General features: G+C 32.9%; 1 protein-coding gene across 1 annotated transcript; it reads right to left on the bottom strand.

Annotated features, from left to right (window-relative positions):
- Nucleotides 1-4,040: 4,040 nt before the first annotated feature.
- On the bottom strand, nt 4,041-12,623 carry LOC134257665 (cytokine receptor-like factor 3). Its single transcript, XM_062740257.1, has 7 exons — nt 12,482-12,623; nt 10,927-11,134; nt 10,585-10,672; nt 10,290-10,470; nt 9,749-9,992; nt 5,236-5,478; nt 4,041-5,050 (listed from the first exon to the last, which is right to left on the bottom strand). Exons 1-7 carry the CDS (start codon nt 12,587-12,589, stop codon nt 4,776-4,778), a joined length of 1,347 nt encoding a protein of 448 aa, XP_062596241.1. The 5' UTR covers nt 12,590-12,623; the 3' UTR covers nt 4,041-4,775.
- Nucleotides 12,624-13,043: the final 420 nt, after the last annotated feature.

Consider the following 13,043-nt stretch of genomic DNA (forward strand, 5'->3'; position numbering starts at 1 on the left):
TTAACCCATGAAGATAGATCATTGGAATGTAATGGATTTTCATCTAAAGCAGAAATATCTGATTTTTAAATGTGTACAAGAATGTGTTTTTCCTTGGGATAAATATTGAAAGAGAACACGTAACTATTTCATATGACTTACATATGCTGCCCTTTTCATATGATTCACATATGTGGACAGACATGAAAAAAGTATAAAAATGATAATAAGTACAACAGTAATATTATACACGTATAATTCACATATAAAGTATAACATATATAAAACACATGTTTAACACATGTTTCATATGTATAAATATACAATGTGTTTATTTTTACACATGTTAAACACATGTGAAACATATGTTTAACATGTGTAAAAATAAACACCCTATACATGTGTGCTCCTTTTATGTGTTTTACATGTGTAAAAAATATATGTTAAACACATGTTTAACATATGTTCAACACATGTGGACATTTTTCCTGTGTATTTGGAAATTCAAAAGGACTGGATGGAATGATGAACTGACTCAATAGGATCAAGTTGTAACTTTTTAACATCATGAGCACCCTTTCTATTGCATGGAAAGGTAAAAAAGACACTGTTTATCTGTATTTATGAACAATAGCCCCCTTTTCTTATAAGTCCAATGGTTGAAAAATTCAACGATATTTACGTGTTAGTATTTATTCACAAATTAAGTAAGAGAACTACACTGTCCCCTATGGGCCAAATTGCCTTACACTCAAGCACTAGAATATGCCTTTAATTAACAGTGGAATAATTGAACAATGGCATTAAAAGTTACGATAAATCTCAGAAAGATATTTACGTTACTGATATTTACGTTACCGATATTTACGTTACTGTGTATTAAAGTAAATGAGTATTAATTTCTAAAGCTGTTTGAACAGATTTGCGAGTAAATCTTTATGATGTAAATACTAAGAACATGAAGAAATATACACTGTTTCTTAAAATGTCATTTTTTCTGTAACAAGAGTGCAGAAATGCAATTGGAAGTGCACATGCATAGGTGAACATTTTTACTCAATATCTTGTGCATCCGTGTGATTTGAAAATTGAATTGACATGATATTATTCACAAGTAGAATCGTGGTTTAATGATTGAATCTTTCCATTTTAAGTAATTGGTTAATATTGATAGTTTCAAGTGTAATGCACGTTATCATTCGGAACGTAAATCTGAAACAAAACTTTCTTCAAGTCTGTATTTTGCTGTTTGTTTGAACTGATAGTGATCGTCAACTTTAAAAAATGGTTATATACACTTGAATTGTATACCAAGCTAAATATTTTGAAGAAAAAAATATCATTTTTGTAGGAAATATAATTCCAGAAAATAGGCGCTGCGTTGCATGCAGTTGGGGGTTGGGGGGGGGGGGGGGGGGGTCTACATCTGGTAAGAAAGACGGTTGTGGGTGTTGTGTGTCAAGATACTGGTTGAAATTGAATCCATTTCAATTTTTGTTGCTTTGCAAGAAATACATTTATTAACATGTATAAAATTTGCACCTAATTTTTCCCATTTGCATTGTTGCATAGACATATGACTTAGGAGGTATGCGTCTATGCTTTAATGGTACTGAAAATTCAATTTACGTTATATGAACGTAGAATGTATATTGCTCTATAGAGCACATGTGATGTGCAACTGTAATTATTGACAAACTTTTTAAGGGTGGTGGGCGATCTTTGTTTTATTTTTGAGATTTGACGATAAAGTTTTCACAAACAATTAAGCATTTCTGGTATGTAGCAACAAGGGGGGGGGGGGGGGGGCAGTCCCACCCTGCCCCCCTTTTTTCTCCAGCCTTACTTCATCTTCAGTAAATGTTCAGTGAAAGGCTGGTTGCCCCCACCCTCACTAATAGTGATGTACGGAAAATATATTGTAATAATTGGTACTGAATGTAGTTGGCATTGAAAAAAAAATCGCCTCCCCCTCTAGGATTTTCGACTTTGAACAAGTTTTCTCAGTCCGCCCCCTTTTTTTTGCCTTGTCAACTTTCCAGGTTTGTAAAAAAATTCTCTGGCTACCCCCCCCCCCTCCCCCCCCACACACACACATACACTTTCAAAAACGATGCAATATGAATGACTGCATTTGAAATAATCAACAGATTAAATGGTGGAAGGGGGTGTGTTCTGAATTACATGAGTCCTCTATAGATGAATCATATATAACTTGAATTTTCAATTCAACCCTTTGTAAGAACACAGATTAGAAAATACATAAAATTCAATAATTTGAAATAATATAATCATTTTTCCCCCGAATATACTTTTATTTTTGTATGATATCTATGTGCGATATTTACGTGATATTTAACAAACACTTCGTAATCAGGTAATGGCGAAATATTTAACCTTTTTATATTCTAAATAATATGCGTTTTTCTGAGCAGATTAATAAAGAATCAATTAATGTAGCATTTTAATTAGGGAATATTATCATTATTAAGCTTATCATCGAATGTGCTAAAACTTGTTAAAATAAAAAGAAAATAATTTCATTTAAATGAAAATTATGTCTGTTTTATTTTTACTAATAATTGAATCAAAGATTGTACACCCCTTTTACAAATGTGCTTAAACGTTTCATAAATGTTCATAGTTAACAAAATTTGATGTGTATTATATTAATTTTGTATTTAAAAAAAAGTCTTTAGTTTTCAAATATGGCTTTTCAACATCACGTAAATATCTTGGTGTAAAATTAGCCCCCCAACCGCTTTTATTTCTAAGAAGGCCAACAAAACAATGCATTAAGTATGTAAATCAAATTGCGATTTTTAATAACTACACACTTTCATGTTTCAAATGACGTATAAAAGTGTTAATTTCAGTTCACTAATTTTTTTTACTTTTCCCAAGATCGATTTGTGACTATAAATTGAGAATGCGTGATATATGAAAAGCTAGCTTTGCTTTTCATTTGTCAGCTTAATTTAACATTGCTTTTTAAATACACTGGTGACTTAATCATAAACTTATAAACATGCATTATTGTATTTCACTAAGGAAAAATTCCTCAACACATTGCTTTAAATCATAAACAATACTGTACCATTTTATCTTACAAGACAGGGCTAACATTTCCCATAAGCCTAGATACAAGGCAGTAATTCTGTGTTGTTCTGGTCTCTGTGGGGGTTTTATACCAGGGCTAGTATCAAATCTATTGTTTTACACTGTCTGACATATCTCAAGCATTTCCTGTCCACCTAAAGACTGACTATTCTGGCAGATTAAAATTTAAGATATGCTTCTTTAATATCATAAAAATACAGGTCTCTTTTTTTCTTTCAAATTTTGTATGACCCCTTCAAAAATTCCCTATTTTAAATGTTGCAAGGATATGTATATTTTCAATTAACATTTTATATGATGTATTCCAAGTTAAAATGTTGTTAAAATACACACATTTTATGACTGGATTAAACATGTGACTGCTAATCAGAGTTACATTATATAGGCAAATTCATTGGGAGGAAATAAGGATAGGACAGGTGACCACTGGGTGAAGTTGGATATATCAAGTTTGACTGTAATTAAGAATTTTAATCAGATATAAAATGTTCATGCACTAAGCTAACACAGGCAAACATGATCATGGAACTCCATAATAATATTTCATATAAATATTCTCAGATGAAATGTAAGTTGAAAAAATATCCCAAAATTTTCAACCTGAAAAAAAGAGGTGAAATTTGGTTAAAAAAAAACATTTACATGAAATTTTCATGTGAAATACACACAATTTTTACTTTGAATTTTTTACACTTGAAATTCTTAAAAGTCACATTCGACTACTGTATACAGGGTAATTTTCGCCCCTGTTTTATTTTCGCCCCTTTTGCCGTCTTCTTGATTGGACAAATTTAAAACGGGGCGAATTCCAATTACACTGCATAATTTCTTAAACAGAACTATGACTGGGCGAATTTAAAACAGGGCAAAATTGTTCGCAAGTGCAAAATCGCGAAAATAAGACGGGACGAAAATAACCCTGTATACAGTACATGTATGTTATATATGTATGTGTAGTTAAGTTACAAATCAGGTATAATGTGATTACTATTTGGGAAATATACACTAGTTATAACAGGGTGATATGTGAGGGATTGTAAACATACAATATATAATACATGTGTATGAAACATTATGTTTTAAATATATAATTCAGGCATAAAGAATACAACTTTCATTTTGATGCATAAAATATCAAAACTTGTACAAAAATATTTTAAACAAATTTTCTTTTCTTTGAGCCCTTTCACTGTTTGTATTTCTACAATCATGGTTATGTACAAGTCTTTATGTTTCAATCTAAAGCCTAGAAAAACATGAACATCCTAATAATATTACTGACTAGGCAATATTCTCCACTGAGCAATTGTACAGAGATCACTAAATACTCTTCTCTTTTACAATTCAGTTGTTCAATAACACAGTCTTATATTTGAAGTGATATACAATGTATATTAAATCTTACTGTACGAATACTTACAAAAATCTTTATATGTTTGGTTGCTTTAAAAAAAAAGAATTATAATATGATGTCCTAGAAAAAGCAAACAACAAATTCCCTTAAAAAGTAAAATATACTGAAAGTGGCTTGGTCATATTCTTGGAATCTTTAATAACAAGAAATGATATTTGTAATGCACCATCTAAATGCCAAGAGATCATTTTCTCCTGATGCCACATTATAATTCTTCAAATTGACTAGAATAAACAGTTTAACATTATCTCCATTTTATCTCTCATTCCACTCCAACTTTCCAGTCCTCATGGCTGAATTTCATTCCAAAATACAGACAGACAGACGTGGTGTGAGTCCCCATCCCCAGGCCCATCAGACTGCCGGAACTTGGGGGTTGCTCTACCTTCCAGTCAAAGGTTACGGCTTTATCCTCGACCTCAATACTGACCCTGACCTTGCCATTCCCAAGCTCTTCTGTTTCTATGGTAGCAGATGACCCTCTTGTCAGCATGGGTAACTTTGTTTTCATCTCCTGACCATCAACAAAAACACTTCCTGCAAAGAATTCAAAAACATGTACAATTTATTTTTTCAAGTAAGATTCAGAATTTCAATTGGATTAAACTTTTGGTTTTGTCTGTACTTGGTTGACAAGCCTGGTCATTCTTATAATCTTGTAATTTTCTATCCACTATCACTGGTAATCCAGTCATCTGCTGTGTTCTTATCTAGAAATTTACCTGATGTAGCCACAAAAATCGAGCTGCTCCTCTGTAATGTTTCTGTGTCCTCATTATTAGCAGAGAGGCCAATTCCATCAAAGGGCGTCTTCTCGCCAGCATCCAGCACCCTGAACGTGATGGGGAAACCACAGCGGTAGCTATTGCTGCTGGAGTACAGGACTTCAGTCGGACCCTCAGGTAATCTCGTAGCCGTCTTGTCTTCATTACTCGTACTGTATCCTTCTGTTGTGTTGTTCCATTCTGGCAAAAAAATTATATAAAAATAATATCAAAAAATGCTACAATTTCATCAATTTTTTGCATATTTTTGGTTTATCAATAGAAAAGCAATTTACCGATACATATTGTTTTCGGGTTTTTTAAATATCTTATGAAATTTTACTGTGATATTTAACTTTTGAGGTTTATAGGACTATTTATGGTAGTGTGGAATGGTTATATGAATATTCACATTAGTATTGAATGATTAAATGAATATTTTCAGTATTGTGGAATGGACATTTGAACATTTACTGTAGTGAAGAGTGGTTGTATAACTTAAAAGTATTTACAATAAATGAATATTTAGTGTTGAATGGCTATAAAAATATTTACAGTAGAAAGAAATGATATTAAATAGTAGAATGGAATGATTATATGAGTATTTACGGTAGTTTGGAATGGTTATATGAGTATTCATGGTAGTGTGGAATGGTTACATAAGTATTTACAGTAGTTTGGAATGGTTATATGAGTATTTATGGTAGTGTGGAATGATTATATGAGTATTTATGGTAGTGTGGAATGGTTATATGAGTATTTACGGTAGTGTGGAACGATTATATGAGTATTTATGGTAGTGTGGAATGGTTATATGAGTATTTATGGTAGTTTGGAATGATTGTATGAGTATTTATGGTAGTGTGGAATGGTTATATGAGTATTTACAGTAGTTTGGAATGGTTATATGAGTATTTATGGTAGTGTGGAATGGTTATATGAGTATTTATGGTAGTGTGGAATGATTATATGAGTATTTACAGTAGTTTGGAACGGTTATATGAGTATTTATGGTAGTGTGGAATGGTTCTATGAGTATTTATGGTAGTGTGGAATGATTATATGAGTATTTACAGTAGTTTGGAATGGTTATATGAGTATTTATGGTAGTGTGGAATGGTTATATGAGTATTTATGGTAGTGTGGAATGGTTATATGAGTATTTACGGTAGTGTGGAATGATTATATGAGTATTTACAGTAGTTTGGAATGGTTATATGAGTATTTATGGTAGTGTGGAATGGTTATATGAGTATTTATGGTAGTGTGGAATGATTATATGAGTATTTATGGTAGTGTGGAATGGTTATATGAGTATTTATGGTAGTGTGGAATGATTATATGAGTATTTATGGTAGTGTGGAATGGTTATATGAGTATTTATGGTAGTGTGGAATGGTTATATGAGTATTTACGGTAGTGTGGAATGGTTATATGAGTATTTATGGTAGTGTGGAATGGTTATATGAGTATTTATGGTAGTGTGGAATGATTATATGAGTATTTATGGTAGTGTGGAATGGTTATATGAGTATTTATGGTAGTGTGGAATGATTATATGAGTATTTATGGTAGTGTGGAATGGTTATATGAGTATTTACTGTAGTTTGGAATGGTTATATGAGTATTTATGGTAGTGTGGAATGGTTATATGAGTATTTATGGTAGTGTGGAATGATTATATGAGTATTTATGGTAGTGTGGAATGGTTATATGAGTATTTATGGTAGTGTGGAATGATTATATGAGTATTTATGGTAGTGTGGAATGGTTATATGAGTATTTACAGTAGTGTGGAATGGTTATATGAGTATTTATGGTAGTGTGGAATGGTTATATGAGTATTTATGGTAGTGTGGAATGGTTATATGAGTATTTATGGTAGTGTGGAATGGTTATATGAGTATTTATGGTAGTGTGGAATGATTATATGAGTATTTATGGTAGTGTGGAATGGTTATATGAGTATTTATGGTAGTGTGGAATGATTATATGAGTATTTATGGTAGTGTGGAATGGTTATATGAGTATTTATGGTAGTGTGGAATGATTGTATGAGTATTTATGGTAGTGTGGAATGATTATATGAGTATTTATGGTAGTGTGGAATGGTTATATGAGTATTTACAGTAGTGTGGAATGGTTATATGAGTATTTATGGTAGTGTGGAATGGTTATATGAGTATTTACAGTAGTTTGGAATGGTTATATGAGTATTTATGGTAGTGTGGAATGGTTATATGAGTATTTATGGTAGTGTGGAATGGTTATATGAGTATTTATGGTAGTGTGGAATGATTATATGAGTATTTATGGTAGTGTGGAATGGTTATATGAGTATTTATGGTAGTGTGGAATGATTATATGAGTATTTATGGTAGTGTGGAATGATTATATGAGTATTTATGGTAGTGTGGAATGGTTATATGAGTATTTACAGTAGTTTGGAATGATTGTATGAGTATTTATGGTAGTGTGGAATGGTTATATGAGTATTTATGGTAGTGTGGAATGGTTATATGAGTATTTATGGTAGTGTGGAATGGTTATATGAGTATTTATGGTAGTGTGGAATGATTATATGAGTATTTATGGTAGTGTGGAATGATTATATGAGTATTTATGGTAGTGTGGAATGGTTATGAGTATTTATGGTAGTGTGGAATGATTATATGAGTATTTATGGTAGTGTGGAATGGTTATATGAGTATTTATGGTAGTGTGGAATGGTTATATGAGTATTTATGGTAGTGTGGAATGGTTATGGTAGTGTGGAATGGTTATATGAGTATTTATGGTAGTGTGGAATGGTTATATGAGTATTTATGGTAGTGTGGAATGGTTATATGAGTATTTATGGTAGTGTGGAATGGTTATATGAGTATTTACGGTAGTGTGGAATGATTATATGAGTATTTATGGTAGTTTTGGAATGGTTATATGAGTATTTACAGTAGTTTGGAATGGTTATATGAGTATTTACAGTAGTGTGGAATGATTATATGAGTATTTATGGTAGTGTGGAATGGTTATATGAGTATTTATGGTAATGTGGAATGATTATATGAGTATTTACGGTAGTGTGGAATGATTCTATGAGTATTTACGGTAGTTTGGAATGGTTATATGAGTATTTACGGTAGTGTGGAATGATTATATGAGTATTTATGGTAGTGTGGAATGGTTATATGAGTATTTATGGTAGTGTGGAATGATTATATGAGTATTTATGGTAGTGTGGAATGGTTATATGAGTATTTACAGTAGTTTGGAATGGTTATATGAGTATTTATGGTAGTGTGGAATGGTTATATGAGTATTCATGGTAGTGTGGAATGGTTATATGAGTATTTACGGTAGTTTGGAATGGTTATATGAGTATTTACAGTAGTTTGGAATGATTGTATGAGTATTTATGGTAGTGTGGAATGGTTATATGAGTATTTACGGTAGTGTGGAATGATTATATGAGTTTTTATGGTAGTGTGGCATGGTTATATGAGTATTTATGGTAGTGTGGAATGATTGTATGAGTATTTATGGTAGTGTGGAATGGTTATATGAGTATTTATGGTAGTGTGGAATGGTTATATGAGTATTTATGGTAGTGTGGAATGATTGTATGAGTATTTACAGTAGTTTGGAATGGTTATATGAGTATTTATGGTAGTGTGGAATGATTGTATGAGTATTTATGGTAGTGTGGAATGATTATATGAGTATTTACGGTAGTGTGGAATGGTTATATGAGTATTTATGGTAGTGTGGAATGGTTATATGAGTATTTACGGTAGTGTGGAATGGTTATATGAGTATTTATGGTAGTGTGGAATGGTTATATGAGTATTTATGGTAGTGTGGAATGGTTATATGAGTATTTATGGTAGTGTGGAATGGTTATATGAGTATTTATGGTAGTGTGGAATGGTTATATGAGTATTTACGGTAGTGTGGAATGGTTATATGAATATTTTCGGTAGTGTGGAATGGTTATATGAGTATTTATGGTAGTGTGGAATGGTTATATGAGTATTTATGGTAGTGTGGAATGATTATATGAGTATTTATGGTAGTGTGGAATGGTTATATGAGTATTTATGGTAGTGTGGAATGATTATATGAGTATTTATGGTAGTGTGGAATGGTTATATGAGTATTTATGGTAGTGTGGAATGATTATATGAGTATTTATGGTAGTGTGGAATGGTTATATGAGTATTTATGGTAGTGTGGAATGGTTATATGAGTATTTACGGTAGTGTGGAATGGTTATATGAATATTTTCGGTAGTGTGGAATGGTTATATGAGTATTTATGGTAGTGTGGAATGGTTATATGAGTATTTACGGTAGTGTGGAATGATTCTATGAGTATTTACGGTAGTGTGGAATGATCATATAAGTATTTACGGTAGTGTGGAATGATTCTATGAGTATTTACGGTAGTGTGGAATGGTTGTATGAATACTTACGGTAGTGTGGAATGGTTGTGACAGCTGTGCGGGGGACACTCCAGATGCTCCATTTTTCCTCCCCCTCCGGGCGAGATCTGACCCTGAAGGAGTATGGCGTGCTGGTCCTCAGGTGTCGCACCTTATAGGACGTGTTAGGACCAGTGTACGCCGTGTGGAATGTCACGTTTTTGTCTTCATTTGACTGGACTCGCCCGTAGCAGTATTGTAAGCAAAACTCTCCAGCTTCAACCTCCTCATCCACCTGACATAAGTAAACAGAGCTATGATAAAATTATCAAGTCTACTTACATAGAACTATCAGTACAATTGTAACTTTAATTCAGTTTGTAGGGTATCTTATTTCATCCCTAGGTAATTCATTAGATTTCCTCAATTTAAAACCCAAATCTTACTTTAGTTTGTAATATGTTTATTTCACTGCCAACAAGTTTCTCAAATCTGACTCAAGAAATTCAAACAAAATAGCTGAGTACATTCGTACTCTGTGAAAAGATCAAATTTACTTGGTTGATATTTACTGTCTCCATGACAACTTTACCTCTGCCCAGGTAATCAGCAGACTTCCTGGTCGCTCTTCTATTTCTGAGATCTGAGCTGGTGCCCTCTCTAGTACCCGGCCCTCGTTTTCAAACAGCTGATGCAGTTTGTTCTCCAGGTCAGGGTGGAAGCTGTCCACAGAGAGGTAAGGTACGTCTGCCAGGGAGGGGATCTCTGGGACACTGACAAAAGGTCAAAGGTCAGTCATAATAAACAATATTATTGTGCCTTGGAATTACAGAAAAGAATACAACATCAAACTTTTACACTATTGAAGTATTAAAATAAATAAGTACCTATGCAATTGCTTGGTGTCAGGATTGTCTTTAAATTTCACCAAGTCCTCAATGTGGTCATTTGGGTTATTACTCAAGATCTTCTTCCCTGATAATTTAAAAAGATTTCTCATATAATATAAGTTAGCAAGAGTTTTCTCCCCTAAACCAGATGTATAAATTATATGAATGATGTATATATCCATAAAAAAGTAAAATTACACATGTGAAATATGAGAACATTCAAAAGTTATTGATAAGATTATATTTTTTGTGTGGACATACAGACAGAAAGATGGACAGTTCAAAAACTTTATGCCCCCACCCAATCAATTTTCAATTATGTAGGCATAAAAAATTTACCATCCTCCATAACTCTAGCAGCTGCTGAGATGCCTGCATTTAGCATTGTCTCACAGTCTGTCAGGGGAGATAATGCCTCCTCAGAAACCCTGTCCACCTCTGACAGCAGTTCATTGAGTCTGCGGGTTAAATTTTCTTTTGCTTTTTCTTCTAACCACTTGAAGTGATCCTTCAGACATTTCTTTGACTGCTCTGCACTGAATTTAACCTTTTTAAAAACAGAATAGGTACAGTTAAATTCTATTAAACCAGATATGTCTAGTGTAAGTTGACAGTTAAAATTTACTTTTTATTTAAAACATTTTAATTTACTTTGGTCGATTTAGTATCATATATTAGTGGATCAACTTAACCATTCATGATACCATTAACTCATTGATTAAGTTTTTCTTCTTACTTCATTGTAAATTAAATTTATCACAGATTACTGTATACAGGGACATTTTCACATCCATTTTATTGTTGTCCCTTTTATCCAGCTCATAAGTGGGTGAATTTAAAACATAGCAAATTCAAAGAACACTGTATAATTTCTTAAGGAGAGCTGTGACTGGGCAAATTTATAACTAGGCAAAATTGTTTGCAAGTATGAAAGGGCAAAAATAACTCAGGTGAAAATTACCCTGTATAAAGTAACTCCTTTATACAGTGATACCCTTTCCAAATCAATGGTTGTGACATCACAATGGTTTTTTGCTTGAATTTGATTAAGACAAATATTGTGGATTTACATATACAAATTATAAAACAATGTAAAACATCAAATAGGTTTGTGTAATACATATGAAAAAAAGAATCTCCATGGTTTGAAGTCAGAAATGATTTTTCATCTATCTCATTGCATGATTTATACCCCTAGGCCTACATATAGGCTTGGGAATAAAAACAACTCATTTGATAAAAAAAAACAACATATCAACCACAAACAATTTGAGATTCAATATTTATCTTAGTATACACTTATTTCTGAACTGTGATGAATTATTGAACAGATATAATTTTAAATCTGTATTGAATAACCAAAGACCATAAATTCAATAATTGACGTAATGTATAAACATAACATAAATTATATCTGCTCAGATGAAAAAAAATTTCAAAATGCAGGGGGCTGGGAATACTGAAAACCAACTTTTATTCGCGACAACTTTATTTCGCAATTAACAAGGCGTAAACTAGTTCGCAACAATTAATTTTCAAGATCAAACCTTTTTTTGATCTGTTGTCAATAAACACAGAGACTTCAAGGACCGGTTTGCAGTGAGAAATATTTGCGGATCTGATGACAAGGCTCATGAAAATTTCTAGCACTCGAATAAAAGTTGGTTTACAGTAGTACCGTATATACTCGCCTATAAGTCGGTTTTTTGGGAGTTAATCTCTGGTCTAAAACTCTTTATCCGACTTATAGGTGAGCTATTAAAAGTATGGTTTTATATGAGGTAAGTCCATCTGATAAATAAGCTTATTAAATACAACCGACTTATAGGCGGACCGACTTATAGGCGAGTATATACGGTATATCAAGTGAGGAATAAAAAGCATTTTTGTTCACCTGTTGTTTGGCCTCTAACAGTGCATTCATGGATTCAGTCAGCTGTTGTTGCTGGGAGTGGGCATTATCCATGATATCAACAACATTCTGAACTAACTGCTGGGCCATCTCCAATGAGCAACCTGAAGTACTCCACCTCAAAAATCTAAAATAAAGTTATAGTCTGTATAGTTATTAAACTCTCAATGCTACAGCATGTGTTCATGGGAAAGTGGATCTCAATACTTTGGCATATTTGTACAAGGAGAGGAGAAAATTGCAGCAGACTAGATTGGAATTTAAACCCAGACTCCCTGAAACTCAATTTAGGTGCTCTACCCACTGAGCTATCTGGCCTCCAGTAATAAAACCTGTCTGACTGCCACATTACTCCCTTCTTAAACTTCCTCAACCCCAAAGACACCAACCCTATGCTCTTCCCTGGCAGGTTTTTCACCTTTTACTTCCAGGGAAAGGCATGGCATGGCACCAAATGTAATGGGAGATGAGAAATATGCAGTGGACTAGACTTGGATTTGAATCCAGGCCCCCTGAATCCTCAGTCAGCTGCTCTAGCAACTGA

Source organism: Saccostrea cucullata, unplaced genomic scaffold, assembly GCF_032062105.1.
Source record: "Saccostrea cucullata isolate Sc308-1 unplaced genomic scaffold, CSIRO_AGI_Scuc_v1 ctg16097, whole genome shotgun sequence".
Lineage (NCBI taxonomy): Eukaryota > Metazoa > Mollusca > Bivalvia > Ostreida > Ostreidae > Saccostrea > Saccostrea cuccullata.